The sequence below is a fragment of the Taudactylus pleione genome, unplaced genomic scaffold (assembly GCF_031769625.1).
Source record: "Taudactylus pleione unplaced genomic scaffold, aTauple2 ptg000296l, whole genome shotgun sequence".
Classification (NCBI taxonomy): Eukaryota; Metazoa; Chordata; class Amphibia; order Anura; family Myobatrachidae; genus Taudactylus; species Taudactylus pleione.
In genome coordinates, this window is record NW_028284698.1 from 9,417,549 (window position 1) to 9,445,299 (window position 27,751).

General features: G+C 43.7%; 1 protein-coding gene across 1 annotated transcript in view; it reads left to right on the forward strand.

Moving 5' to 3' along the window:
* Nucleotides 1–27,751, forward strand: part of TRPC5 (transient receptor potential cation channel subfamily C member 5) — a 276,431-nt gene that overhangs the window by 241,799 nt on the left and 6,881 nt on the right. Inside the window, exons 7-9 of the mRNA XM_088482912.1 lie at nucleotides 9,165–9,371; nucleotides 9,590–9,631; nucleotides 24,957–25,046. Coding sequence (XP_088339038.1) covers nucleotides 9,165–9,371; nucleotides 9,590–9,631; nucleotides 24,957–25,046 — 339 coding nt within the window. The remainder of the gene's footprint in view (nucleotides 1–9,164; nucleotides 9,372–9,589; nucleotides 9,632–24,956; nucleotides 25,047–27,751) is intronic.

Here is a 27,751-nt window from a genome sequence, read left to right on the forward strand (position 1 = left end):
ATATTGTTCTTTTTTTTTCTGTCTATGTGAATTGTGTGGGCTGTAGCCGCACCTGCATCCTTAAAGCAGCAGCGACAAGCGTGCGTCTGTCTGTTAAAGGGTGGTGACACCTCAAAGTGTTCTACACAAACAATTAAAATATTGTTCTTTTTTTTTTGGTCTTTGTGAAATGTGTGGGCTGTAGCCGCACCTGCATCCTTAAAGCAGCAGCGACAAGCGTGCGTCTGTCTGTTAAAGGGTGGTGACACCTCAAAGTGTTCTACACAAACAATAAAAATATTCTTCTTTTTTCTGTCTATGTGAATTGTGTGGGCTGTAGCCGCACCTGCATCCTTAAAGCAGCAGCGACAAGCGTGCGTCTGTCTGTTAAAGGGTGGTGACACCTCAAAGTGTTCTACACAAACAATTAAAATATTGTTCTTTTTTTTTTGGTCTTTGTGAAATGTGTGGGCTGTAGCCGCTGCTGCATCCTTAAAGCAGCAGCGACAAGCGTGCGTCTGTCTGTTAAAGGGTGGTGACACCTCAAAGTGTTCTACACAAACAATTAAAATATTGTTCTTTTTTTTTTGGTCTTTGTGAAATGTGTGGGCTGTAGCCGCACCTGCATCCTTAAAGCAGCAGCGACAAGCGTGCGTCTGTCTGTTAAAGGGTGGTGACACCTCAAAGTGTTCTACACAAACAATTAAAATATTCTTCTTCTTTTTTCTGTCTTTGTGAATTGTGTGGGCTGTAGCCGCACTTGCATCCTCAAAGCAGCAGCGACAAGCGTGCGTCTGTCTGTTAAAGGGTGGTGTAACCCTCAAAGTGTGCTCCACAAACAATAAAAATATTCTTTTTTTTTTCTGTCTTTGTGAATTGTGTGGGCTGTAGCCGCACTTGAATCCTCAAAGCAGCAGCGACAAGCGTGCGTCTGTCTGTTAAAGGATTACATCGGTGACAGCATCCAAGTAGGCATGTCAGACAGTCCGTACCTGTACTGGCAGGAAAAAGAAGCAATTTGGAGGTCCCTGTACAAACTGGCTCTATTTTACCTGAGTTGCCCCCCCTCCAGTGTGTACTCCGAAAGAGTGTTTAGTGCAGCCGGGAACCTTGTCAGCGAAAGGCGTAGGAGGTTGCTTCCACAAAATGTGGAGAAGATGATGTTCATAAAATGAATTATCAACTCTTCCAGGGAGACCAGCCTCCAGAACGTACAGAGGGACCTGTGGTTCCAGCAGGGACGAATTAATACTCTGTGAGGATGAGGATGTACACACTGAAGAGGGTGAGGAATCGGTGGATGAGGAGGATGAGGATGACATCTTGCCTCCGTAGAGCCAGTTTGTGCAGGGACAGATAAATTGCCAGCTTGTTTTGTGGGGGCCCAAACGAACCAATCATTTCAGCCACAGTTGTGTGGCAGACCCTGGCGCTGAAATGATTGGTTTGTTAAAGTGTGCATGTCCTGTTTATACAACATAAGGGTGGGTGGGAGGGCCCAAGGACAATTCCATCTTGCACCTCTTTTTTTTCTTTGCATTATGTACAGTTTGGGGCCTAGTTTTTCAATGCCATCCTGTCTGCCACTGCAGTTTCACGCCTAGATGGGTCACGTGTTTGTGCCGCCCACTTGTGTCGCTTAGCATAGTCATCCAGCTACCTCGGTGCAACCTTTTGGACATAAAAACACTATTGTGAGGTGTGAGGTATTCAGAATAGACTGGAAATGAGTGGAAATTAAGGTTATTGAGGTTAATAATAGCATAGGAGCAGAAAAACCTACAAATTCTGTGATTTTAGCTGTTTTTATGCTTTTTTTCAAAAAAATACAGATCCAAAACACAAAACCCAGAACCCAAAACACGCAAGGGTGGTTTTGGCAAAACCAATCCAGATCCAAAACACGAAGAAAGATCCAGATCCAAAACCAAAACACAAAACACGAAAAGTGGCCGGTGCACACCCCTAATATGTATATATATTATATATATATATATAAAATCAAGCTAAAAATACACATCTGCCTAAGACTGAACAGTCATCCTACTTATACACTTAATTCTTAATGGCGTTTATTAACTATACAGATAGCAGCCTAGATTTGGAGAGTATTGTCATATATGTGCTGTCCAGAAAAAATTTAAAATGTATATATGTGGAAAAGCACAGAAAAATGAAAAATGAACAACTGAAGATGTTCTTTGTTAGGAAATCTAACTTGAATATGGCATAATTAGGAATCTGGATCATACAAATAAATTCAGCCCCATTAGTGTTGGGGATAACAGTTCATGGAGAGTATTTTCAGCAGGTGTGCCAAAAAGATTTATTTGTTATTACTTTCCAGAATAAGTAAATTAGAAAAGCATGCATGCAGAAATATATGTATAGCACATATACCAATGTATAGCACATGAGGCAAAAGGTATAAGGGCCTGATTCAGACCCGCTCACGAGCGCACAGCGCTTGCAAGTGGATCGATGGTCCCTCACTGCGCATGCGCACCCCCGGAGCCCTGGCGAGACCCGGCCAGCGACGGGCGCTCCGTCGCTACGGGTCTCGCACCAAAACGGGGCTGCTGTCGATTTTGATTGACAGCTCGCCGCGTTTTGGAGGCAGGCAGGTGGGGTGGCTGGCCAAACAGAGGCGTTCCCGAAGGAAAGCTTGCCGTTTGGGGGCGGCCTCAGTAGTACTCTATTAGAGCACTTTTTTTCGCCACCTATTTCAGTGTGCTGAAAAGTTATGCCCGTTTTATTTCAAAGACTTTTCGAACCTGTGAAAAGTCTTTGAAATTGAATACGGGGATAATAGAAATAGGCGAAAATTACGTAATCGGCGATAAATTATCAACGATTCCGACTTTTCGCTGCATAATTGAATACAGACCTTAATTTTATGCCCCATGGTAGTGCCCTAGTTCCCATTATACCACACACAGCCCCAAGTTCATATTATGCCCCAAATTAACAATATGCTGCATTCAACTGCCTCCAGGAAGGATGGGGGCGAGTTATTACACAAAGGGAATTATTGCTACAGATTGTTGGAGAGGTCCATGATCTATTGGAACATGGAACTTATTGACACATGGACCTATAGACATGGAGTAGAGGTAGTAATGCCACTGGAGAATCTATTACAATGGGGTATGGGGGGGAGGTTAGGTTGAATGTCAATAGGGATTCTTCTGCTATTGGGGGGTAGTGTTATGATCATGGGAGTAACTACCATAGGTGCAAGGGATGCAGCTGATATGTGGCCCAGAGCTGAGGGGGGCCCGTCTTCCTTGTCAAAGTTACATGTGTTATATACATTGTTAACCATTGGGTGGTACATAGGGGCCCTTACAAACTTTTGCTATGTGGCCTTCAAATACCTACAGTAGTTACGCCCCTGGTTATGATGGTGACATATGGATAACCCCTCAACATATTTGCACTAAACTATTTAAATGTTTAATAATATGATTAGCAGTTAAATATAGTTTTATTATAGAGAGAGAGAGAGTATACTATGTTACAGTATAATACAGTATAATAATTAAATACATATATTTGTATGCATACACGTTTACAATTTATATTACAATTTCGCAAATACACTGAACTCTTGACATTAATTAATTGTTGGTTTCAATATGATCACTGCTAGATGATTGCGTATGGTTAGGTCCCACAAGTAAAGCTCTGTAACATACATATCAAATATCTGTTTATCCAGCACAATAGATCACATGGAAAGACTAGAGAGAAAGCAGCTTGCTTACAGCTTAATAAATTAAATAAATGTACCCAAACATAATTCATGGCCAGATGCATTTGTGTGATTTATTGAACTCCAGGCTTGGCGGATGCTCTTTGTTCTTCTGCATTTGATACGGTGCCTAGAAGTACAGTGTGATCACAGCACCTTAATGTGAACTTATTTGGGAATGCTGTTAATAGGCAGCTTCACATATCAATGTGGTCTGTGCCCAGTATTACTGTTCTTGTATGGTAAATGTCACATGTCTGGGCACAATGAACTAGATAAATGATGAAACTTAAATTTATCAAGGATCAAACTTTATAGCTTAAAAATATAGTTTCAATCTTCAATCCTTCCATGTAACTTCTACTGACGGCTTGAGGATCAGTATTTGGGTAGGGATCTGTTTAGGACTTTTATTTAAATAAAGAAAACAATTAGGTGGGTTCAGGAAAGCACATGCGGGAGAGGCAGGGGCAGTTTAAGAGAGGAGGGGAGCCGTGTGCAGCCTCCTTGCGGTCCCCCTCCTCTCCAGCAGTGCAGGAAACTGGCTTTGTGCCAAAATCTATTGTGCATGCGCTAAGTTCCCGGAGACATCTCTGTTGCGTATGCGCAAATTCCGGGATGATGGGCGCCACATCATTTTCCCAGTAATTTTTGTCAGTATCACCGGCCAATGCGGAATTCTGTATAGGGAAGTATAATATAATATGGGTGCAGGGTGTGACCCAGGGGCCCGTGTGCACCAAACACCCTGCACCCGTTATAGATACGCCAATGGCTGGAGGATAATACAGTGGATCATTTCTTGTATTATCTCTTTTTTTTTTACTTGCTAACATGATGATAAAGGTGTCCTCTTAGCATTGTTTTACATTTTTACTACACCACCTGTCTTTTTAGAGCGGCCTAATATAGGATTGCTCTGTACAACTTCTTATCTGGATATAGTATATTCAGTAATTTCATGGAGCCCTGAGGCAGAGGCATCATAGGGTCTGGTGACACCCGGTGCGCACTATGACTATCCTTGCGCGTCCGCACCTAAAAAGTGGTCGTGGCCTAAAATACAGGGGCGTGGCCTCATGGGGGATCCCAATTACGTTACTCCAGGGGCAGTCTGCACTGTCAGCTCCTCTTCTATGACAGGAGCCGGATGCTGAAGGAGAATGTCACCCTGCAGCACCCGGCTCCTGTCACTGCAGAGGAGCCAGCAATTTGGTGTTACCCCCTCAGAGGGTGACACCCAGGTGCGGCCAGCACCCACCTCATGACCCCTCTGCCCTGAGGTCATAGCTCTCCCATCATAGCATACAGCGCATAATCAGTTACGCAGATAAGCATTGGTGACAGTCCTTTTGGTATACAGTAATTACAGTACTTAGTATCTTCCTGCTGGAAATTAGACAATAAAGCAATGTTTAATTTGTTACTATATTTCAGTACAAACTCAGCAAATAAATGTAAAGCTAATAAAGTGTCTGGGGTGTATGCTCCATTGGGACAGGAACCCATATGAATGATTCAATATTCTCAATAATAATTACTAAAGAATGCACACTTCATAAAAGTTCTCACACTTATTTAAAGGAATTTGTCCTTCATTTTGAATGATTAAAACTTCTAGCCATTAGTATGAATGTATATTATTGAATGTAGTCCTCCCTACTGCCTGTTTAGGAATATGGTTACCCAATACAACTGTAATAGCTAACAGACACCACAGTACTCCTGTGACAGGTGGCACACCAACAGGCCAGGCCCAGGATAATACTGTACATGCTAAATCTACAGTATTTACCACAAAATGACTATGAAAACACTCTGATACTTCAGCTACTGCCACACAGCTGTTATATTGCTATGTTAATTCATTGCTGAATTGTTTTTTTTTTTATTATTATTATTTTCAATTCCGCTTTTGTTGTTATGCCCATAGTACAAAATCACTACAGCAGATTACATTGACTATACTACCACCATGTGGTACACTTAGATATTACCTCAAAATTCACAAACAAACATGCTACGGTATAGTCCTCAATTAATTTAAGATTCAGTTTTCCATTTTCTCCCATGGCACCAACAGATAGCCAGAGGGGTGAGTTTCTACAACACCTCTTCGGTGACTGTACTTTTTTTTATCCTTATCACCGACATAAATAACATATTGATAAACTGGCCTTTTAATCAATAATAAATAATTCTGTTAACCTATTCTCCAAAATCATCTAGTAGAATAAGCCTAGTACTACCTTCATAAATCCATAACGACCAGTAAGCCTATTAATACATTAATCCATAACGACCAGTAAACCTACTACTACATTAATCCATATCGACTAATAAACCTAGTACTACCTTCATTAACCCATAACAATCAGTAAGCCTAATACTACATTAATCTATAATGACCAGTAAGCCTAGTACTATCTTCATTAATCCATAACAATCAGTAAACCTAATACAACAATCCATAACAGCCAGTAAGCCTAATACTACAATGATCCATAACAAACAGTAAGCCTAGTACTACCTTCATTATCCCATAATGCCCAGTAATACCTCTTTTCCACCAAAAACCCGGGTTCAACCTGGGTTTTTGGACATGGTTCCAACCCAGGTCAGACCCAGGTCAGACCCCATTTACATGGCATCTTCGATCTGGGTTACTTCCAGGTCAGCCCTGTTCAGCCCTGACTGAACCCAGGTCTGCCCTGCTAAACCTGTGAGGTCATAAAAAGTGGGAGGTGACTGCTCCACAACCACCAGTCAGCTCATTTTAGGCATGACCCAGGTCGGATAACCCTGGTCGCACTGTTTACACTGCACCATTACCCGGGTCCATCCTGGGTCCAACCCTGCTAGCTACCTGGGTTGGATTGCTGGGTCACTTGACCCAGGTTATTTTTCAAAGACCCTTTTAGACTGAGCTGCAACCCGGGTAGACCCAACAAAACCCAGGTTTTTGCTCTGGTGTAAAAAGGGTATAAGCCTGGTACTACATTAATCCATAACGACCAAGTTGGTTTTGTCTCTGAAATACAAGCCAAGGATAATACTAGGAGGCATAGTGATGTTGTTATAAAAAAAAAAAAACAATTTAAATACTTTTATCCCTGGATGCTGAAAATACTTTATTACTGGATTTGCAGCACTTTATGTTTTCTGCTGTAGAATAGGGGAAGACTTAGAAACTAGTATACTATTAAGGCCTTTTATACAGACACTTCAGACAGATTGTCTATATTGTTCCATCTCATATCTTTAGCTGGAGTACTCTCTTGCTACTGTACTGTAGGTGGTCACTGTACTGTCTATTACATGCATGTACTTGTAACCACAATAGGCAAAGTTAGTAGACTTAGCATCTAATGCTGATTCCAGAGAACAATAGCTTCAACTTCCCAATAATAAGGTACAATGAGTACAGTTCAACTTTAACAGCACAGTTATCTTTAGCATTCTAGAGTATTTGGATCTCAGTTCCAAATACAATTTTATTCTGCTCTAATATCAATCTTTCTCACAAAATTGCTTCCGCTCTCTTTGCGACTAACAATCTGCGTCCCTTGGTTCAATGATGGCTCAATTAGCATATATCATGCTGTTAGCACCATAGGCATATTTATAATGGGTGCAAGGTGTTCTGTGCACATGGACCCTGGGCCCCCACACCCTGCACCCAAAATATACTTGCCTTGCTTCGGAAAGCGGGTCCCTCCTCCTCCTCCGTGGTGCCATCTTCCCAGTGACATCTTAGGGAAGATGGTGCTGAACATGTGCCATCTTCCTGAATTTCACTTGGAAGATGGCGCAGCGGAGGAGGGACCAGCTTGCCAGAGCAAGGTAAGATGGAGGGCTTGGGGGGGAGGCACTGCTCCAAGAAGGGGGCCAGCTGTACACAGACCCCCTCGGGCATTAATATACTACTGGTTAGCACATATATATACTTGTAACTTAGGACTTGGGCCCTCATTCAGAGCCGGACGCTCTGAGCAGAGCGCACGCTCTGAATGAGGGCCGTCCTCCATAATTATGGAGCGTCCTCCTGGATGCTCGTATAGCTGTGGGTCACCACCCACAGTCTATACGAGCGTGCAGGTTGATGGCCGCGATGGTTACGGAGCCTGCGGTTGAGTTTCTCAACCGCAAGGCCCAGAGTGATTTTGGCTCTATCAGAGCCAAAATCACTCCCACTGACATCACTAGTGATGTCAGTGGGCCGGCTTCTGACGGTAGGCGTTCCCTTGGGAACGCCCCCGTCTGGGAGGCACGCCCCCGGCATGCCCATCAAAGGGGGCGTGCTGTCAATCAACATCGACAGCACGCCCCCTTTGATCAGACACAACGAGCGAAGGAAAGTCCTTCGCTCGTCGCGTCTGGCGCATGCGCACGACGGAGCTCCCGCCGTCGTGCGCATGCGCAGTGCACACCATCGACCCACTTGCGAGCGGACAGCCGCTTGCGAGTGGGTCTGAATCAGGCCCTTGATTCAGACCCGCTTGCTCTGAGAGATTTTCGCCCATCTGCGCATGCGTATAATTCGCAGTGCGTGTGTGCAAGCCATTCCTTGCGATCTGCTTTTGGTAGCTCGTAAGCCACTATCAGGTCGCTGCTTTGAGTGACAGTGCCGTTTGTGGGTGGTAAAAGGGGATTTGCATGTGAACGGGGGAGTGGTGTTGCGAACGCAGGCGTGTCTGCCCGCCAAAACGGCGTGCATAATTAGCAAAGTAACGTCATGGTACACGTCACCTGCATGGATTTCAGCCAGCACTGATCGCTGTGCTTGCAGCGGGAAAGGCAACCCCAAGGGCTGCGAGCAGCTCCGATGGCTCACGATGGTTCCGATTAATCCTACATTTCCTGGAGATGACGTTTGTTGCGAGTGGCAAGGGGGCGTCATCAGACACTTGCAAGCGCACTTTGCCGTAGCTCGCTAACACACAGTGGGCATCCTTACGCGACGCAGTGCGAGCGCTTAATTTAAATATCCAGCCCCGTTCTGCAAGCGAGCGATCGCATCTTGCGAGTGGGTCTGAATCAGGTCCTTAGTGTCTTGTAGATCCTGCTGTGGCTCCCAGCACTGCCACGTTGCCTCTCTGCATCTTGTACACACACTGCTGACACTTCTGCTGTGGTCCCCAGCACTCTATCTGTGGATAGTAGCCCTGGCACTCAGCACCACCTCAGCATCTTCACTTGCCCAGTCCCAACGTTCAGACCTGTGGCACCTCAGTCCGCTCTCTAACTCCGCTTCTCGGCATCTCCAGATCTCCATTGTGCATGTGCAGCCAACAACTCCTATTTTCCTAACCAACTTCTTCCACCTACGTACTGCAAACCCTATGAAACACGTTGTCAATTGCAACATGTGAATGCAGCACATAATTGTTCAGCTGGGGTGCCTGACTTCCTTATGTCATTTCCTTTGCAGGATCATGCTGACATTGAATGGAAGTTTGCAAGGACTAAACTGTGGATGAGTTATTTTGATGAGGGTGGTACTCTGCCACCTCCTTTTAACATCATTGCAAGCCCAAAGTCTATCTGGTACCTCTGCAAATGGATCCACTATCAGCTGTGCCCAGGAAAACGTGAAGAAGACCCCCAGAAACAGCACGAAAACCTAAAAACCTTCACTGTAAGACATGCTAACTTTTTAATATATGCTTTCTCCTTTCTAACTTCTTCATTTGGAGCAGTCTCACAAAACTCCTTGGCTTTCAGCTGCAGATCCCTTTTACACTGGACCCCGCAGTTCCACTTTCCAGAGAACCAACAGGGGACCCTGCAAAACATTTTTGTAAAGTGACTAAACTGATTAATTCGTAATTCATATATATATATTTTTAATTACAGGAACGGCACGCTGACAACCTGATTCAAAATCAGCATTACCAGGTAAGCTCTGCTACATTACATTGAAACAGTAGTGTTTTCTTGTCAGTGCTTAAATAAAAACATGTGTGACGACAAGCAAAGATAGGCCTTCCGTCACAGTACAGTCTGTCAGAAAGCTGCTATTCTGTGATTATAACAGAATACATTTTGGATGACATTTTTTGCAAATGTTAATTAGTTTTTGGCCATCTGCCTCTTTAAAAGCACATTTAGCTATTTAAAATTTGCATTCAATTAAACAATTACTTAGTGTTTGATAAGAGGGACATAAATCCAATAATAGCATTTTGATTTCATTCAAACCTCTACAACAATATGATAACACAGTATATAATAAATATGGTAATATGATAATTTTTAAATGTATTCGTTAATTCAGTTGATTATCTTTGTCTTATCTGAAACTGAAACAATTACCATGCATTAATATTTTGTAATTTTATTTTCTGTATAACATGTTACCCAGGGCTAGTGCTGGGGTGGCTGTAGCTGACCGTAAAATATAAATTTGTGCCCTCCTCTTTCGTAATTTGACATTTAGTCATACAATGCTACAGTACAAAACAAATGTTTATTACTCTACGAATGCCGCACATGTCACTAATTCTCTTTTAGAGGACTGACTGAGCATGCTGAGACTTGTAGTTCCATAAAAGCTGGGACTCCAAAATGTCTGGAGAAACGAGTAGGCCACTACTTACTCCTGGCCTGGCCAGCTATAGTACATGTCCCTATATAGCAAATTAGCCAAGCGGCTCATCTGGCAGCACAATGCCTATAGATTTCAAACCATTACACAGATATATATTGCAGATCTTTACACCCATATATATTGCAGAACATTACACCCATATACAGTGCAGGACATTACACCCCGCAGCAGGGAATTTCACCCATATACACTGCAGGACATTACAACCATATACCCATTACCGGTGGTGGATCAAGAAAAAATGACAGGGAGGTGCCATAATCAGGTGTGTGTTGGAGGAGAAGGGGGGCTGAGGGGGTGTGGCCAGGTCTGTGAGGAGGGCTATGGCCATGCACACACTGAACATAGAAAAAGAAGAGATTGCTGTGCCACCACAGTGCTGGCACAAAACTGTACGGAGTACAGGTCCTCGACAGCCCATTGCATTGCTCAGTGACAGTTCTCACAGTCCTAAATAGAAAACCTAACCATGCTGTCCTGCTGAAAATACCTAATGTACAGCCATGGTCAAAAGTTTTAGAGTGACACAAGTATTTGTTTTCACAAAGTTTGCTGCTTCAGTGTGTTTAGACCTTTTTGTCAGATGTTACTATGGTATACTGAAATAAAATTACAATCATTTCATAAGTGTTAAAGGCTTTTATTTACATTACATTAAGTTTATGCAAAGAGTCAATATTTGCAGTGTTGACCCATTTTTTTTCAAGACCTCTGCAATTCGCCCTGGCATGCTGTCAATCAAATTCTGGGCCACATACTGACTGATGGCTACTCATTCTTGCCTAATCAATGCTTGGAGTTTGTCAGAATTGGTGGGTTTATATTTGTCCACCCGCCTCTTGAGGATTGACCACAAGTTCTCAATGGGATTAAGGTCTGGGGAGTTTCCTGGCCATGGCCCCAAAATTTCGATGTTTTGTTCCCCGAGCCACTTAATTATCACATTTGCCTTATGGCAAGGTGCTCCATCATGCTGGAAAAGGCATTGTTCGTCACCAAACTGTTCTTGGATGGTTGGGAGAAGTTGCCCTTGGAGGATGTTTTGGTACCATTCTTTATTCATGGAGTGTAAGCCCACTCCCGTGGCTGAGAAGCAATCCCACACATGAATGGTCTCAGGATGCTTTATTCTTGGCATGATACATTAGCGCTCACCTTTCCTTCTCTGGACAAGTGTTATTCCAGATGCCCCAAACAATCTGAAATGGGATTCATCAGAGAAAATAACTTTACCCCAGCCCTCAGCAGTCCAATCCCTGTACCTTTTGCAGAATATCAGTCTGTCCCTGATGTTTTTCCTGCAGAGAAATGGCTTCTTTGCTGTCCTTCTTGACACCAGGCCATCCTCCAAAAGTCTTCTTCCTGTGACATGCCAACACTAAAGCATCCTGAGACCTCTCAAAGTCCTGCCGTCTCCATCTCAGAAATATCTCCAGGATCAGACCCTTTCTCACCCTAGAGGCAACTAAGACCCTCATCTACTCACTGGTCATCTCGAGATTGGACTACTGTAATCTCATACTTTCTGGCCTCCCTGACTCCCACCTCTCCAATATGTCCTCTCCAATATGCTGCTGCTTGGCTCATCTTCCTCTCCAAAGGTTCTACATCTGCCTCCCCTCTTCTTCAAGCCCTACACTGGCTCCCCTTAAATAAAGGATAATAATAATAGTAATTCACAATGTTATAAAGCACAGGCATCATCTCAGTGACAGCACAGACGAGCATCTGGTACTCAGGGCCGGCGCTACCATAAGGCAGCTGGCTCGGGCGCCGGCCTCTAAAGGGCACCCTTTAGTCCGTCAAACTGAAAAGTAAAGGATTTCTCTTCCTTTGTTTATAAGGCGCTGGTGGTTGCTGGGGTCTAATCAGCCACAGCCACTACTTTCCAGCTGATCCCACAGTGATCCGTCACCACCCACCCACACATAAGCCATCCTCACATATTCAGCAGGTCCCAGAGTCTCCCATGGCCGCCGCTATAGGGCCCGTCCCCCCTGTGACCTGTCAGCCTGCAAAAATGCAAAGGCTTTACTGGTCACTGGCTTACTGCCAGTGCCAGGTCTCTACAGTGGCCACCCGGACTGTCAGTACCACCGCAGACGTGTTCTGTTCACCAGTGCAGGCACCCGCCCCTGACTCTCTCCTCCCCTTCCCTCGCCTCCATCCTTTCCTTCCTTTGTAGAACTTGAGAAGACAATGAGTGACCTGCCAATACCTGTGGTAGGTGTATATGTGGTCAGAATTAAATGGAATAAGCTTGTATAAAATTTCAAAGAAGTTACTAGAGGCCCATAGGATACTGTATATGAGTGTCAGCAGCACTTGGGTGGGTATTTTGCAAATAGCAAAATTAGATGGCATTAGTGGGGCATTGTGAATTGGCATGAGAAAATTATGTGATAGTGTTGTTGGGACGGTATATAGTTAGGAAGCTGATGGTCGAAATGCCGACCGCCAGCTTCCCAACTGTCATATCCCGACAAGGGACTAATGATAGGCATCAAAAGGGGGCGTGGCCTGACTGACTGCCAATGGAAGCAGTGGCATCTTCCTCGAGCTCCGGCCCTTTATAGACCCAGCGAGCCTCTAAATACTTATTGTGGCCAGCAGTACCAGCTAACTGCCCTCCCCTGCACCTCAAAATGTCTAAGCGGGTACAGGTCTGCAGAATCGGGGTGCGCTAGGCGCACCTGCGGATTGCAGCCTACCTATCTCCCCCTGAGCTGGGGACTGTAGTCTGGAGACTGGTCGCGGCGGACCTCTGGCATTGTCTGGTCGGAGATGCCTCACACGTGGGCATCTGGCTGACCGCTCCCTGCTCACCACCGCTAACTGGCTTCAATCCCTGCCTCCCTGCTGCTGAACCGGGTCCAGAGATCCTAATTGCGGAGACGGCCCCAGACGGACATTTCTGCATCCGGTGGCCATCTTAGATCTCTTCCCTGCTGTTAACAAGTATCAGCCGGGCTACTGGCCTCAGAGCCCTGTAAGCTGACAGTGGAGCCTCCTTGTTGTGGGACACTCTGGAGAGCCTGGAGTGATAGAAGGTGGTGAGTCCCTGCGGGGACAGTGTGTTACCCCCCTCTCTATATAGCCCTGTTTTGTCATCCCTCCTCTGCCTTGGTACTGAATTCAGATACTGAGAACTGCTGGCCCTTTCTCAGCATCTGGTAACCTGCATATCTATCAGTACATGCCCTTTCACATATGCTTCACAGGGTTAATATATATCACTTATTTTGTTTGTTTTCTCCCTGATATATTTTTTACTCTGGTACTGGTATCTGCAACTTATTACACACTGGCCCCCTCTTGTGACCCATGGCAATTATTACATTAAGCTCTTAAAGAGGCACCTGCCACCATATATATATAAATATACATATATATATATATATATATATATATATTTATTTTTTTCTCTTTGTCTCTAACGCTCCTCCCTAGGTGCACGAGCTAAAGATGTACGCTTAGTAATACCACTCAGTTTGCCTGGATCGATAATGTAGAACCCTGTTTTTTGTTTTTTGTTTTTTTTTTGTGCGTATTTTTTTATTTTTATTGTTGTTTCACTATATCGCAGAGAGGTAAAAAACCTACACCGTCCACTGCAAATTTTTTCGGATCTAAGTCCAAGAGCTCTCAGAATTCTTCGGGGCTTCCAGAGTCTCCCTCCTCTCCATGCTTGTCTGATGCAGGTATTGATCCCCAAATTCAAGCGGTTATGATGGGTTTGTTGGAGGGAGTCCAATCTGCATTTAAGCAAGAATTATCTAAAGCTATAACAGAGTTTAAGTCGGAATTGACGTCCCTCGGCAACAGAACAGACGCTCTGGAAACCAAATCGGACGACCTCTGCCATTCCCAACAACGCCTTGATAAAGAGCTCTCTAGACTTCACGAGGAAATGGAGACACTCAAAGAAGGACAAGAAGACCAGGAGAATCGTTCTCGCCGTAATAACAAAGCAGAATCCGTCCTTGGTTCTTCCTTAACATCATTTCTAAAAGACGTTTTTCAACATATAGTCCCAGATCTCACAGAGGAGGATTGTCTGTGTGACAGAGCTCACAGGGCGCTCCGTTCAAAGTCATTTCCTACTCAACCACCTAGGGATGTCATTGTCCGGTTTCATTACTTTCACTCGAAGGAGCGGATCCTATCGGCTATCCGAGACTCTCCAGTGATTCCGTTTCAAGATATGCAGCTGCAAGTTTTTCAGGACCTGGCCCCCTCCACAATTCAAAAACGGCGAGACCTCCAGCCGGTTACTAAGATTCTGCGACAGCATCATATCCGTTATCGCTGGGGATTCCCCTTTATGCTCCAGGTTTCAGCAAATAACTCTATACATAATGTTAAGACTCTTACTCAAGGTCAAGAATTATTAGCCAAGCTTAATCTCCTCCCGACGCCAACTTCTGTTCCAGTAACTACTACACTCTCTCCCAAGCCACAATGCTCTCAACCTCGATTGCCGGATTGGACAAGGGTTTCTCGTCATCAACCTAAGGACTCTGATATCACTTGAAATGTGTGGTTACTCCATGGTTGATCACTTTCTTTATGATAGGGTTTAATACCCCTGCACTGTAATTTTTTCAGGTTACTTGGGAGGAACAGTCCTCTCCTTTTTTGGTTCTTTGCGACCATATGTTATGTTATGTTATAATATTATAAATTTTTTTTTCTTCTTCTCCCCCCTGCCCTTACTTATCCCTCTCCTTTTCTTTTTCCCCATCTTCCCCTCAATGTTTCTCCCATTTATTTTTCTTTTTATATTTTGACACAGGTTTATGATCCCTGTAATACAGGGATCTTTGTTCGATCTGGTTATAGCCGATCTTATAGGTAATGGTCCAGGCAGTTCTGACTCTTTTGGACGGTCTTTCCACTACGCCCATGCTCCCTTCAATATCTTTGCTAAATGTTTTGTTGATTGATTATATTGCGGTTCTTATTTGGGACCCAATTTACCAGGGTTTCTACCCAAATGGGTTCTCTGTTTCTCTCTTTTCTTCTTGTTATTTTTTTTCTGTGGCTTTTCTATGTTTTTTTCCCCCCGTGGCTCTCTCCTGTATCTCTCTCCTATTTTTATTTATTTATTTATTTTTATTTTTTTCCCCCTTTTTTCTGTCCTCAAGGTTGGCTCTATTTGGGCCGAATTTCTGATATACTACCTCTATGTGTTATGTGTGTAGCATCTCTTTACATCTTTTTCCATGTCTTTTAAATTAATATCTATTAATGTGAACGGTCTTAACTCTCCCAGGAAGCGCACTGTTTTCTTGGGGGCTTGTAGGAGAGAGAAAGCCGATATTGTATTCTTACAAGAGATGCATGTTACGGGCCTGCATTCCCAGCTTCGAGGTAGGATTTTTTGCCCAGACCTTCTTTGCTTCAGCGAACTGCAAAAAACGTGGGGTGGCTATTTTAATTCGATGTAATGTCCCTTTTGTCCATATAAAAACTGTGATAGATCCAGAGGGTCGATTCCTTATAGTGATTGGTTCCCTCCATACTGAGATTTTCACTCTGGTGTCAGTTTACACTCCTAACCAAGACCAGCCCCAATTTTTCGACTCACTGTTTCGGCGTATTAGTAGAGTGGCACAGGGCCATATTATTAGGGCTGGGGATTTTAATACCATTCTTGATCCCTTGTTGGATAGATCTAATCCCCCTGCAAATTCCCCCGGGATGTCTCTTCCTAGAGCTTCTCGCACTCTACTGGCCTCCCTTAAACATTATGGCCTTTGTGATACCTGGCATCTTAAACATCCCCATGCCAAGGACTATACACATTTTTCAGCTCCACATCAACATTATTCCAGGATCGATATGATCCATATTTCCTCCTCTATTACCTCCCTTGTTACGGAAGCCGGTATTTCCCCCTTTACATGGACAGACCATGCAGGTGTCTATATTCTCTTAGATGTATATCGTTCTCCTCGTAGGAAGTATAATTGGCGCCTTGATGACTCCCTCTTACAACATCCCTCCGCTTTGCTAGAAATAAAATTGCCAGTGACCCGCTACTTTGAAGAGAATACCTCTCCTGATATTACTCCCAGTATCCTTTGGGAAGCCCATAAGGCTACTATACGTGGTTTTCTTATCTCTAAAACCTCAGTGGTCAGGAAAGCGTCTGCACAAGAAATTAATTCCCTTGAGTCACAAATCTCAGTACTTTTGATTCAACATAAGACATCCCCTAGCGCCTCTGTGCTAACCCAAATAGAGAAACTACGAGGTCAGCTTAATGCCCTTCTGTCTCGACGCGCTGCGCTTATCTTGCAAAAACTTCGTCAACGCTTTTATGATAAAGCTGACAAAATTGATTCACTATTAGCCAATAAATTGCGTCCCAGGCAGGCATTGAGTGCGATAGACAAACTGCACTCCCCATCTTCTGATTCTCTTACCTATGATCCCGAAGTTATGGCTGAGGAATTTCGGACCTTTTATAGCTCCCTTTATAATTTATTAGATTCTCCTCTTCCCACTTCTGCTGGAGCCGAGGGGGTACGCTCATATTTGTCCTCTACCTCCCTGCCTAGTCTTTCAGAATCCCAATTAAATATTCTTAATGACCGTATTTCAGATGAAGAGACAGTAGCTGCCATTAGATCAATGCGTTCCTCTGCCGCCCCTGGACCCGATGGGTTTACAGCCCAATATTATAAGCTATTTGCAAAGGAACTTGCCCCACATCTTACATCTTTATTTAATGATGTTTTAGAGGGCGCTTCTTTTGCTCCTGATACGACCCCGGCCGATATCGTGGTGATCCCCAAACCGGATCGTGATCCTACTCAATGTATTAACTATAGGCCGATTTCATTACAGAACGTTGACCTGAAAATTTATGCTAAAATCTTTTAGTGATGCGGTTAGCTCCTTTGCTATCTTATTTGATACATCCGGATCAGGTTGGTTTTATACCTGGACGTCAGGCATCAGATAACACTAGATGGGCTATCGATTTGATACACTCTATTCATAAGAGGAAACTCCCCTCCTTGATTTTAGCTCTAGACGCGGAGAAGGCTTTCGACCGCATTTCTTGGCCCTTTATATTTGCTGTCCTAGACAAAATGGGCTTCTCGGGCAAATATTTAGATGGTGTCTCGGCGCTCTATCGTTCCCCCACGGCACGGGTCTCGGTTAATGGTGTTTACTCTTCTAGTTTTGGGATCACTAACGGTACTCGGCAGGGTTGCCCCCTCTCTCCCTTAATATTTGCACTTGTTATGGAACCATTGGCTGCAAGGATCCGTTGTAATAGCTCTATTTCTGGAATATCCACAGGCCCCTCTGAATTTAAAATTTCATTATATGCCGATGATGTCTTAGTTTCTCTCACTGACCCTGCCCAATCCCTAAATTCACTTCTAGAGGAAATAAATTTATATTCTCAACACTCGGGTTATAAAATTAATGTTTCCAAGACTGAAGTTCTCAATTTCTATATCCCTGCTACCCTAAAACAAACCCTTGAAGCCATTCTCCCTTGTACCTGGCATAAAAAGAAGATCAAATACCTTGGTGTTTTCTTAACCCATCACTATCATCAGCTATTTCAGGCAAACTTTCCTCGCCTGCTAGATAGTATTAAGTCTGATTTGCATGACTGGTCCAGTTATTTTATCTCTTGGATAGGCAGAATTCATTCTGTTAAGATGAGCGTTCTCCCCCGACTCTTGTATTTATTTCAGACCTTCCCGATTTATATTCCCCCCTACGTTTTCAAATTCCTTCAGTATCAGACTTCATATTTCATATGGAACTGGAAACGCCCGCGGATCAGATTAAAGCTGCTTCAGCGTCCCTCCAGAGGAGGAGGGTTGGGCATTCCTGATTTTAAAAAATATTATTATGCTGCGCAGCTCTCTCACTGTGCTCAGTGGTGTAACTTTAATGCAAGTATGGTCTGGGTTGCTATCGAAGCCGAGGAGTTGGGACTGACCACTGTATCTTCCCTGTTATGGCTATCTAGGATTCATCACCCCCGGTTAGTTTCTTCCCACCCTGTAATTTCCCGTTCTTTAGCAATTTGGGACTTGGTTAACAGACGGTTTAAGTTAGCTCCAAGCCCATCCCCTTTGATACGATTACTCCACAATCCCATTTTCCCTCCAGGCTTACACAAATCATCCTTTACTGCTTGGTCATTGGGTGATATTTACTGTTTAAATGACATAGATAATAATTTTCCACAATTTTCTGAAATTCAAGATAGAGTAGCAATTCCGTCCAATGATTTTTTTTGCTTTTTACAAATTAGACACTTCCATTCTAAAATTAGTTCAATTTTGATTAGTAGACCTTTGACCTGTTTTGAGTCTATATGTTGGAGACGTCCTTCCACTAGGGGTCTTATCTCTACTATTTATTCTTTATTGGGGGAGGAGGTCAGTCCTGATCGGGACTCTCATGAATTGGCGTGGGAGCGTGATCTGGGGCACCCTATAGATGCTGAGGATTGGATGGAAATTTGGGACAACGCCGCTGCCAGTTCTATCTGCGTCAAAATTAAGGAAAATATCTATAAATTGCTGTATCGATGGTATTATGTGCCTTTGCGCCTGCACGTAATGTTTCCCGATGTTTCGGATAGGTGCTGGAGGAACTGTAGTGACGAGGGCACTTTTTTGCACATCTGGTGGACTTGTCCCAAACTCACTAGTATATGGCAGGAGGTTGTTGATCTTCTCTCGTGCCTCTTTGAGACCAATATTCCCTCTGATCCTCAGCATTTTCTTCTCCCCTTATATCTGCCCTCCCTATCACGATATCAGAATAAGTTATTCCGACACAGTGTCCGCTATGACCTGCCAGATAGCAGCGGATTGGAAAAACCCTGATCCTTCTCCTATGCTGGTAATACTATCACAGTTTGGTACATCTACAAGATGGAATATATGACTGCTACATTACATAACTCATCAAAATCTTTTGATAAGGTGTGGGGCCCTTGGTTGACACACCAAAATATTCCCTCTCCATTCAATATTTAACCCTTTTTTTTTCCTCTTTTGCATCTAAATTGAAGGAATGCCTTCCCGTTTAGAGTCCACCCACCCTTATCTCCTTTTATCTACTTTTGTTTTTTTTATAGGTTTTTTCTCTTCTTTTTTTTCTCTACTACTTTTTGACGGTTTGCCACACCGTTGCTGTGAGATATTTTTCTTGCATCTATATTTTGTTTTATAATTAAAAAAAGTAATTACTATATTATTGTTATATATAGTTACAGCTTATATTCCATATGCATATTTTGTGCTGTAATCTATGTTTGAATATTTGTCTGTTCTATTTTATTGTAATTTGCTCAATAAAAACAATACTTAAAAAAAAAAAAATTATAGGCATCAAAATCCGGACACCTTTCACTATCCCTAAGCTCGGCATACCGACCGAAGGTAGGCCGGGCTGTGGGTGCGGACAGTCACGGGGGGGTGGGCGCGAGTGTTAGGTTACGGGCTCCTAGGGGGGACTTAGGGTTAAGCACCCCCCTGGGAGGGTTAGGGTCAGGCTAGGAGAAGGAGGGGTTAGGGTTGGCACCCCCAGGGGGGAGGTTAGTGATAGGCACCACCCGGGAGGGTTAGGTTTAGGGTGCGGGGAGAGGGGGTTTGGTTTAGGCACTTATGGGGGGAGATTAGGGTTAGTCACCCTTAAATTAGGGTTAGGGGGGGAGAGGGTTAGGAATAGTAGAAATACTTACCTTGTCGGATCTTCTAGTGCCGGTCTTCCGGCATCTGGATTTGAACCGCCGGACCTAACTCACAACGATTCCGTTGAGATAGTGTCAGTGAGTTAGCAGCTTTATGAGCTTATTGAGCAGTTCCACTAAATTAATTTTATACTTGCAGTGACACAAAACATGAATATTTATATTTTGTTTTGAAGTGACTGTCTAGGACCCATGTCTTCCCACTTCGTATCCATTGCAAAACCCCTGCAGCCAAATATTCAAGGTAGCTTGCCCCTCTCTGCTGAGTCTAGTATTTAGTAGCTGCCCTTAAATTGGTGACAGAGGGCCTGATTCAGCAAGGAATGCGAGTGTGCGCACTCACGCACCCGGGCGATGTTTGCAACCTGCACATGCGTATAAGACGCAGTGCGTGAACTAGGCACTGCGAAGGAGAATGCGATCGCAGACAGCATGCAGACCCACCACCCAGTGATTGACAGGAAGCACCGTTTGTGGGTGGTTACATGATGTGGCCGTGCGAACGTAGGCGTTCAGTGCGTTTCAACGCCATTGCAGAGGCGTACATAAATTAGGCATTGTGAGACCCTATGCAGCCTGTGCTCTCACTGCATGCAGGAGATGTAGCAAAGACTGTGGGAGGGTCAAGTCCATCACTAATTGTGTGTATGGGTCCGATGGTTCTCAATGTTAGCAATGTATCCGCTGTCTTGCCAGGTATAGAGGTCGCCAGTAAAGGGAAGTGGGTGGTATTATATAGTGCTGGGCATCTGCTTTTTCTGCTGTGATTGCCGCGCGTATACATTCATTAGCATATTCTCACAGCGGCTGGGTGCATGCGTGCGCACACTTGCGTTTCTTGCTGAATCAGGCCTAGAGTTCCTAAGGTCAAATAGTCAGTGTCGGAGTAGCCAATCAGGGTGTCAAGAAAATCCATGGCAGGCCCGAGTGTCCACAGTACCAACACAAATTTTGGTCAAAAGCATGTCAGTGTTATGTACTGTATATAGCTGAAAAGACGGTACTGGGAGGGGGAACCCAGTACTAAGGCACAGAGTCTAACGTGCCGGCAGTGTTCACCAGGGACCCCCGCAAAGAGGTTTAGACTTAGTTGTGTCCAACGAGCAGGTCGCGGTCCTTAGACTTGGTTCCCTTGTACAGGTGCTGGTGTTCTCTGGATAGAGTGGAATGCAATGCAGACGAACTCGTAGTCAACAAATCGGGTCAGAACCAAACGGACAAGACTGTAACAGGTAACGGTAACGAGCAGACGAAAACAGGTCACAGAGGATATCCAAGGTCTAAACCGGAATACAAAGCAGTGCCAGGGAGGAGATGGAATCAGGTCACAAGTCAGGGTCAGGAACGAGCAGTAGTAGTCACTGTGAACGCTGGAGTATGGTTTGGGAGCCTATACTCTGCCAAAAGGGAAGTGTCCCAGAACCTCCTTGTATACTGATACTTCAATCCCACCGCCCACAATGATATCATCTTGGGCGCACCTGCCCTTTTAAATTTCCTTTTGAGTGGTGCACGCAGCCCCTATGGGAGCCAAGGCCGTGGGGATCCACTGCTGCTGGGGACAGGAAGCTGGGGACTTCAGCAGTTGGAGTCGGGGACTGCCCTTTGCCCAGCTACTGACCGGCACCGCCGGACCTGGTAAGTGAACGCCGCTGTGACAACTATACAGTACATTGATCATATAATGATTCTATAAGATATAAATGTAACAAAATTAATCGATTGATAAATATTATAGAAAATAAAATATTTAATAAAGACCTTTAAAGATATAAAAAAAAATGCTTTATCCAAGCAATAAATGTTTTTATTCTTATCGCCATCTAGATATGCAATAGTTGTAGCGACATATGACGGGTGGGTAGGAATAATATTAGAGACACATACAGATGTGTCCTCATACACCTAACTCAAGATGCCATGTGGCTCGAGACGTCTGGCATTAGTGAGGTGCCAGGTCCGGTAAAATTCTGCTTGTGCCAAGTGTCTTTTTCGCCCGAAAATGCCTCTTAGTCGCAGGAGACTGCGCTGATTAATTTGAATATCTGTGTGTGACTGAGTCTGTAAATTAAGCACAACAGAACTTGTCATGGAAAAAATCCACAGCCTCTGCATGATAGCACTTCGTATACAGATTCATACTTCATCGCACACAGATATACAAGTGTTGTATATCAAATTAATCATTGGGATATCCAGGTAAGTAAGATGCTTTTTCGGGTGAAGAAATGCTCTAAAAAGACGCTTGGCTCAAGCAGAGTCGCATGGGACCTCACAATAGGGGCTGGTTTGAAAAGCTAATGCATTTCTCTATCTACTAACAGCTCCTCAGAGGATGTGAAAACTGTCTGTAGACAGAGAAACTCCCTACTACATTGGAATTACCATCATTCTCCACTGACGGTACTTTCACGTCACAGACCGGAATATTCAAAAGTCCAATTTTTGCTGACTGCAATCAATCGTGGGATAATCCTGCTAGCAAGGGACTGCCCAGGCTGCAGAATATCCATACTCTGCTGAGACTGCTTCTTCCATCCCCTGCATATTTCTAGTGGCACCAATAAATATATTTGCGCTATTTACTACAATCCACATTTAAAATGTGATTGTAGTGTGATATTGCTGACTAAATTCGCATTGTGAATTTAGGAAATATCACAGGAATTTATCAAAAATCTCTTGCAGGGACAGATCTTGCGATAAAGCTCTGTCCCTGCAAATCCCTTCTGCACACTTCTACCTGTATTTATCGGAAAAAATACAGGGAGAATGTGTCTGCATATGTGCTGACGCAGCTACCGCAAACCCCCTTCCCCGCAATCCCCCCGAAAACACCCATTTTCACTCTATTTTAGTAAAAATAATGTTAATAAATAGGCCCTTAAGTGACATTTCTTCAGTGACCGAGCCTAACAATTTAAAGCGATCTGTCTGATGGACTGAACTATTCCACATAAAAGTGTTTTTTTTTTTCTTTTTAACACCTAATCCACTTATGCAAAGCTATGTCTACAACATGTATACTTATGCATTTTTGTTTTTAAGATATATTTTTTATATTTGTATTCTTACATTTATATTTAGAAAATTCACACGGTTCTATAAATGTTCGTTACATGGTATAGTTTTTAAGTTTATACACACCTTGCGTCGTTACTTTTTTTTTGTTTGTTTAGCATTTTCCCAAGGTGACTACCTTGGCTGTATGGTAGAACTTAGGTGTGCAATTACGATAGAAATCTCTCATTTGTGTTGATTATAGTTGAGATTGCATTTTTTATAAGCATTTGCTATATATCATTGTCATTTTGGAGTGACTCCAGGTAGCGTCACTTTTTTACTGCAATTTCTGCATTCAGCTATGGAACCTGCACAATGCAAAAACATGCACGTGTTATACTCTACAGCTGCCTCACAGTAATCAGGTCCTGACGCCTAAGTATTTGCGTTAAATCATGTACATTAGCTCCATCTACTCACATACAAGCACATGTGAGTGTGGTGAGTTAGAGGTAGGTGATAAATTGCCCCATCTACTAACAACAGACACATTTTTCTATCAGATCTTGGTGGAGATTTATCAAACCTACTAAAGAGTACAAGTGGAGTTGTTGCCTGCAGCAACTACAGTAATGATTCTATCATTTTATAGAATGTACTAGATTCTATCATTTTATAGAATGTACTAGAACCTAGATAAACAATAGCTGGAATCTTATTGGTTGAAAGGCCAATACAGTAAAAGGTTTACGAAATATCTGTTACAAACTTGCTCCATCTGTACTTTAGTACAAATTACTTTCCTCTGATTTCTCCGCAGATCTTGCTAGATACGAATGACATTGATTTACCGAAAGAGTAGGGGACATATTAGGCAGGCATACTGGTAGCAATAGAGAAAAAAAAAGGCTCTGAAAATGTTGTTGGTCTATCCATCATCACTTAATGGTCAGTTACACATGCAGAAACGCTAGTTTTTTAGGTAACGCGCCGTTCATCATCAGGGGTCCGATATTCTGCAAACAGCAGTTTGCCTGCAAAAACAAATGCCATCTTGTCTTCAGATGGGGCTTGTTGTTGGAGCCCCGTCCCTTCCTATGGGAAGGAATTTCAGGGATGCAAAGAGGGATCCGAGCGGATTCCTCCGCTGCCTCCTCACTGCGTGACCAGCGGCTCTGCGCATGTGTGATCTCAGGTCACACATATGCAGAAGCTGGACACGGAGGAGGTTGGTATAAGTGTAAACGATCGCTGGGCCTGTCCCCGCCCCGGAGCGATGCTGAATTGCTCTGGTGATAAGCATCCCCCACGGTGAGGTCCGGACCCCGATGATGAATAGACCCCTAAATGATTCTGCTGTACAAGATAGGCATAGTATATGTCTACAGTTAAAATGTATAGCAGTTTGTACATAAGCGAGGGCATTTGGGATTACAAGTGTTTGGATTTTACCTTTGAACAGAAATTTTGGATGTCCTGAATAAATGAGAAGGATGCATGGAAGAGTATATTATTGCTAAAGTGAAATGGTCAGATCACGGTATTGCCTAACATCAAATTTGGACTGTTGAAGGGGTTTTACTCCTATATGTAACTTTATTATATTGGCATGGGCAGAGCTTTCCGTTAACGTTAATAAGTACATTGTTTGATCTCTATATCTGTGAATTCCAAGTCTTTATTGTATATAATCAGCAGCAATAATTGTTTATTTCAATGTCCCTTGGATATAACATAGAAATGTTCTCACAATTTAATTGTAATCAATGCATACAGCAAAGATGTGTCATAGCCAAGGGCAGCAACACTAAATTACTCCGATATACTCTCAAATTTCTGACCTTTCAAAATGTTTTTCCCCATTGCAGGAAGTTATCAGAAATCTGGTGAAACGATATGTTGCAGCAATGATCAGAAATTCAAAAACCAATGAAGGGTTAACTGAAGAGAACTTTAAGGTAATACACGCAGTCATTTATTTCATTGTTTGTACTTACAAAAATATTATAGTGGTCATTGACAAACAAGCAAAAGAACAGTGCATGTGCTATTTGTGACATGCCTTGATTAGTTTTGCCAAATCCCCCTAATTTTATGGGTAAATGTATGGTGTTTGGCCAAGTTCTCAACTTTCGGTGCTGGGTTGACCATTGGCATTTCTTACAAAGTGCAGATTAGGCCCATGGGACCACTTAGTGATAGTTAAGTAAAAACAGGCAGTTTGCTATTTAAATAAAACAAAACTTCGATGTGGGATTTCTGCTGTATCTATCTCCTTTCAAAATCCATCTGGAGGAAAATAAAGTATGTCTGCGATAAAGCTACACAGACACAGTCTCACAAAGACTGAGGGGTCTATTTACTAAGCAGTGTTAGGAGAAGTGAAGAGTGAAAAGTGATAAGGTGCCAGCCAATCAGCTCCTAACTGCCATCTCACAGGCTGTGTTTGAAAAATGACAGTTGGGAGCTGATTGGCTGGCACCTTATCACTTTTCCTAACACTGCTTAGTAAATATACACCAGTCTCATACACCTGTCACATGTCATGTGATGGCAGAGTAGGGAGAATTGTGGGGACAAATTTCAGCTCAGAGGGAAATTACAAAAGCTGTTTGCTCACTACATTGTGTGCCATTTGACTGTGGTTGCCATGGTAGTCCATGACACTTGGTAGAATTATAACTTGTACAGTAATTCGCAGCTTGAAAAAATAAGCCAAGGAGAAATGGTAAATATCAAGACTTTTCTTTAAATTTGGAGGATGAGATTATGAGCGGAAAGTATTTCCCTGTTTTCTTGCTTTGACTAGAGCATTTGCTACCTGCAAAAGGATGTGAATACTTGACCAGAGGTGACGGAAATCTAACTTCATTTAAAATCTTCTGGTTGCAATATAGCAGGAAAGCACACGTTTAAATGCATTCCAGTCAATGTAATAACAATCTTCAAACACAGAGTACTACTGTATATTTGCTAAAGGTCGATTTTAATGGATATTGATTGATTTAAAATCAATCAAAATTGATCAGTATCGATGCTGGGGCTAAATCGCACATTTACTAACAGACAATTTTTTATTTAGTTTTTAAGTATTATTAAATATGTGATTTAACCCCAAAAACACAACATTGATGTTGATTAATTTCAAATTGATCAAAATCTATCAAAATCGATTAAAATCAGCCTTTAGTGAACATACCCCAGAGCAGGGCCGGATTAAGGGGGTGGGGGGGGGGGGGGTTAAGGGCGACAGGGGCAATCGTCCCTGGGCCCCCACACCTGAAGAGCCCCCACACCCATCGGGGTTAATGTGAACCGGAGGAGACGGAACCAGTTCCGCCTCCCCCAGGCCAACCTAACCTCCGCGCCGCAGGGAGGCATTATTTGCCAGACACCCGCTGATTGTAACCAGCGGGCGCCCATCTCCCTCCCCGCAGTGTCAGCCGGAGACTGGAGCTCATTCGTGAGCTCCGGCTTCCAGCTCACGCAGTGCACTATGGGAGACACGTCATGACGTGTCTCCCATAGTGCAGTGGAGTAGACTGGCGGAATGGACGTGGATGGCAGCGGGAGCAGGGCTTGAGGTAAGTATTGACTTTTTTTTTTTAAGTGCAATTGACTTTTCTACTGGGGGCATTACTTTGGGGGATTACTACTGGGGGCATTACTCAGGGGGGGAACATTACTACTGGGGGCATTACTCTGGGGGGCATTACTATTGGGGGCATTACTCAGGGGGCATTAATATTGGGGGCCTCTACTCTTAGGGGCTTTACTACTTGAAGGCGGGGCACTACTACAGGGGGCACAACTACAGGGGTATTACTACTGAGGGTATTTATACAGGGGGCATTACTACTAGGGCATTACTATTGGGCACACAGGGGGCATGACTACTGGGAGGCATTACTATTTGTGGGCACAACTACAGGGGTATTACTACTGGGGGTAGTTATACAGGGGGCATTACTATTGGGGACACAACCACAGGGGGCATTACTACAGGAGGCACTACTAATGGGAGTATTGCATAGGGGGCACTGCATAATGGCACCACTCCTGGGTGCACTGCATAAAGGGCACCACTACTGTGGGCTCTGCATATGGGGCACTACCACTGTGGGCACTGACACTACTGGGGTCCCCATTGCGCATACCCCCAGTTTGTCACATTTAATAGGGGCCCCCACAGACCTTAATCCGGCCCTGCCCCAGAGAGTGTAATAAAGGGGTCTATTCATGTAGTTCTGCAGCTATGGGGCATATTCAATTGGGGGCGAGAAGCAAAAATCCTGCACATACGAGGTTTTTCCTGCAGTTGCGGGATTTTTGCTATTCAATTAGGTGCTGATTTATTTATTTTTTGAGCGCCAAGGAACTTTTCATTCTCGCACCTCCAGAGCAAGTGTGAGTTTTTCTAAAATCATTAATTTTAGGATAAACCAGCGGGACGTGCTCTGGGACCCTGGCTGCACACCCCCTGAGGACTAATTAAGCAATTGAAAGTTTAGGTTAATTAGTTCTTAAGTACTTATCTTCTGCAGCGCTGTCTTCTGCATCCAGCATCGGACGCCGAGTCTTCTGCAGCAGGCTGAGAATGTCAGTGTGTGTGAGTGTTTGTAAGTGTGTATGAGTGAGTGTGTGTATGAGTGTTGTGTATGTG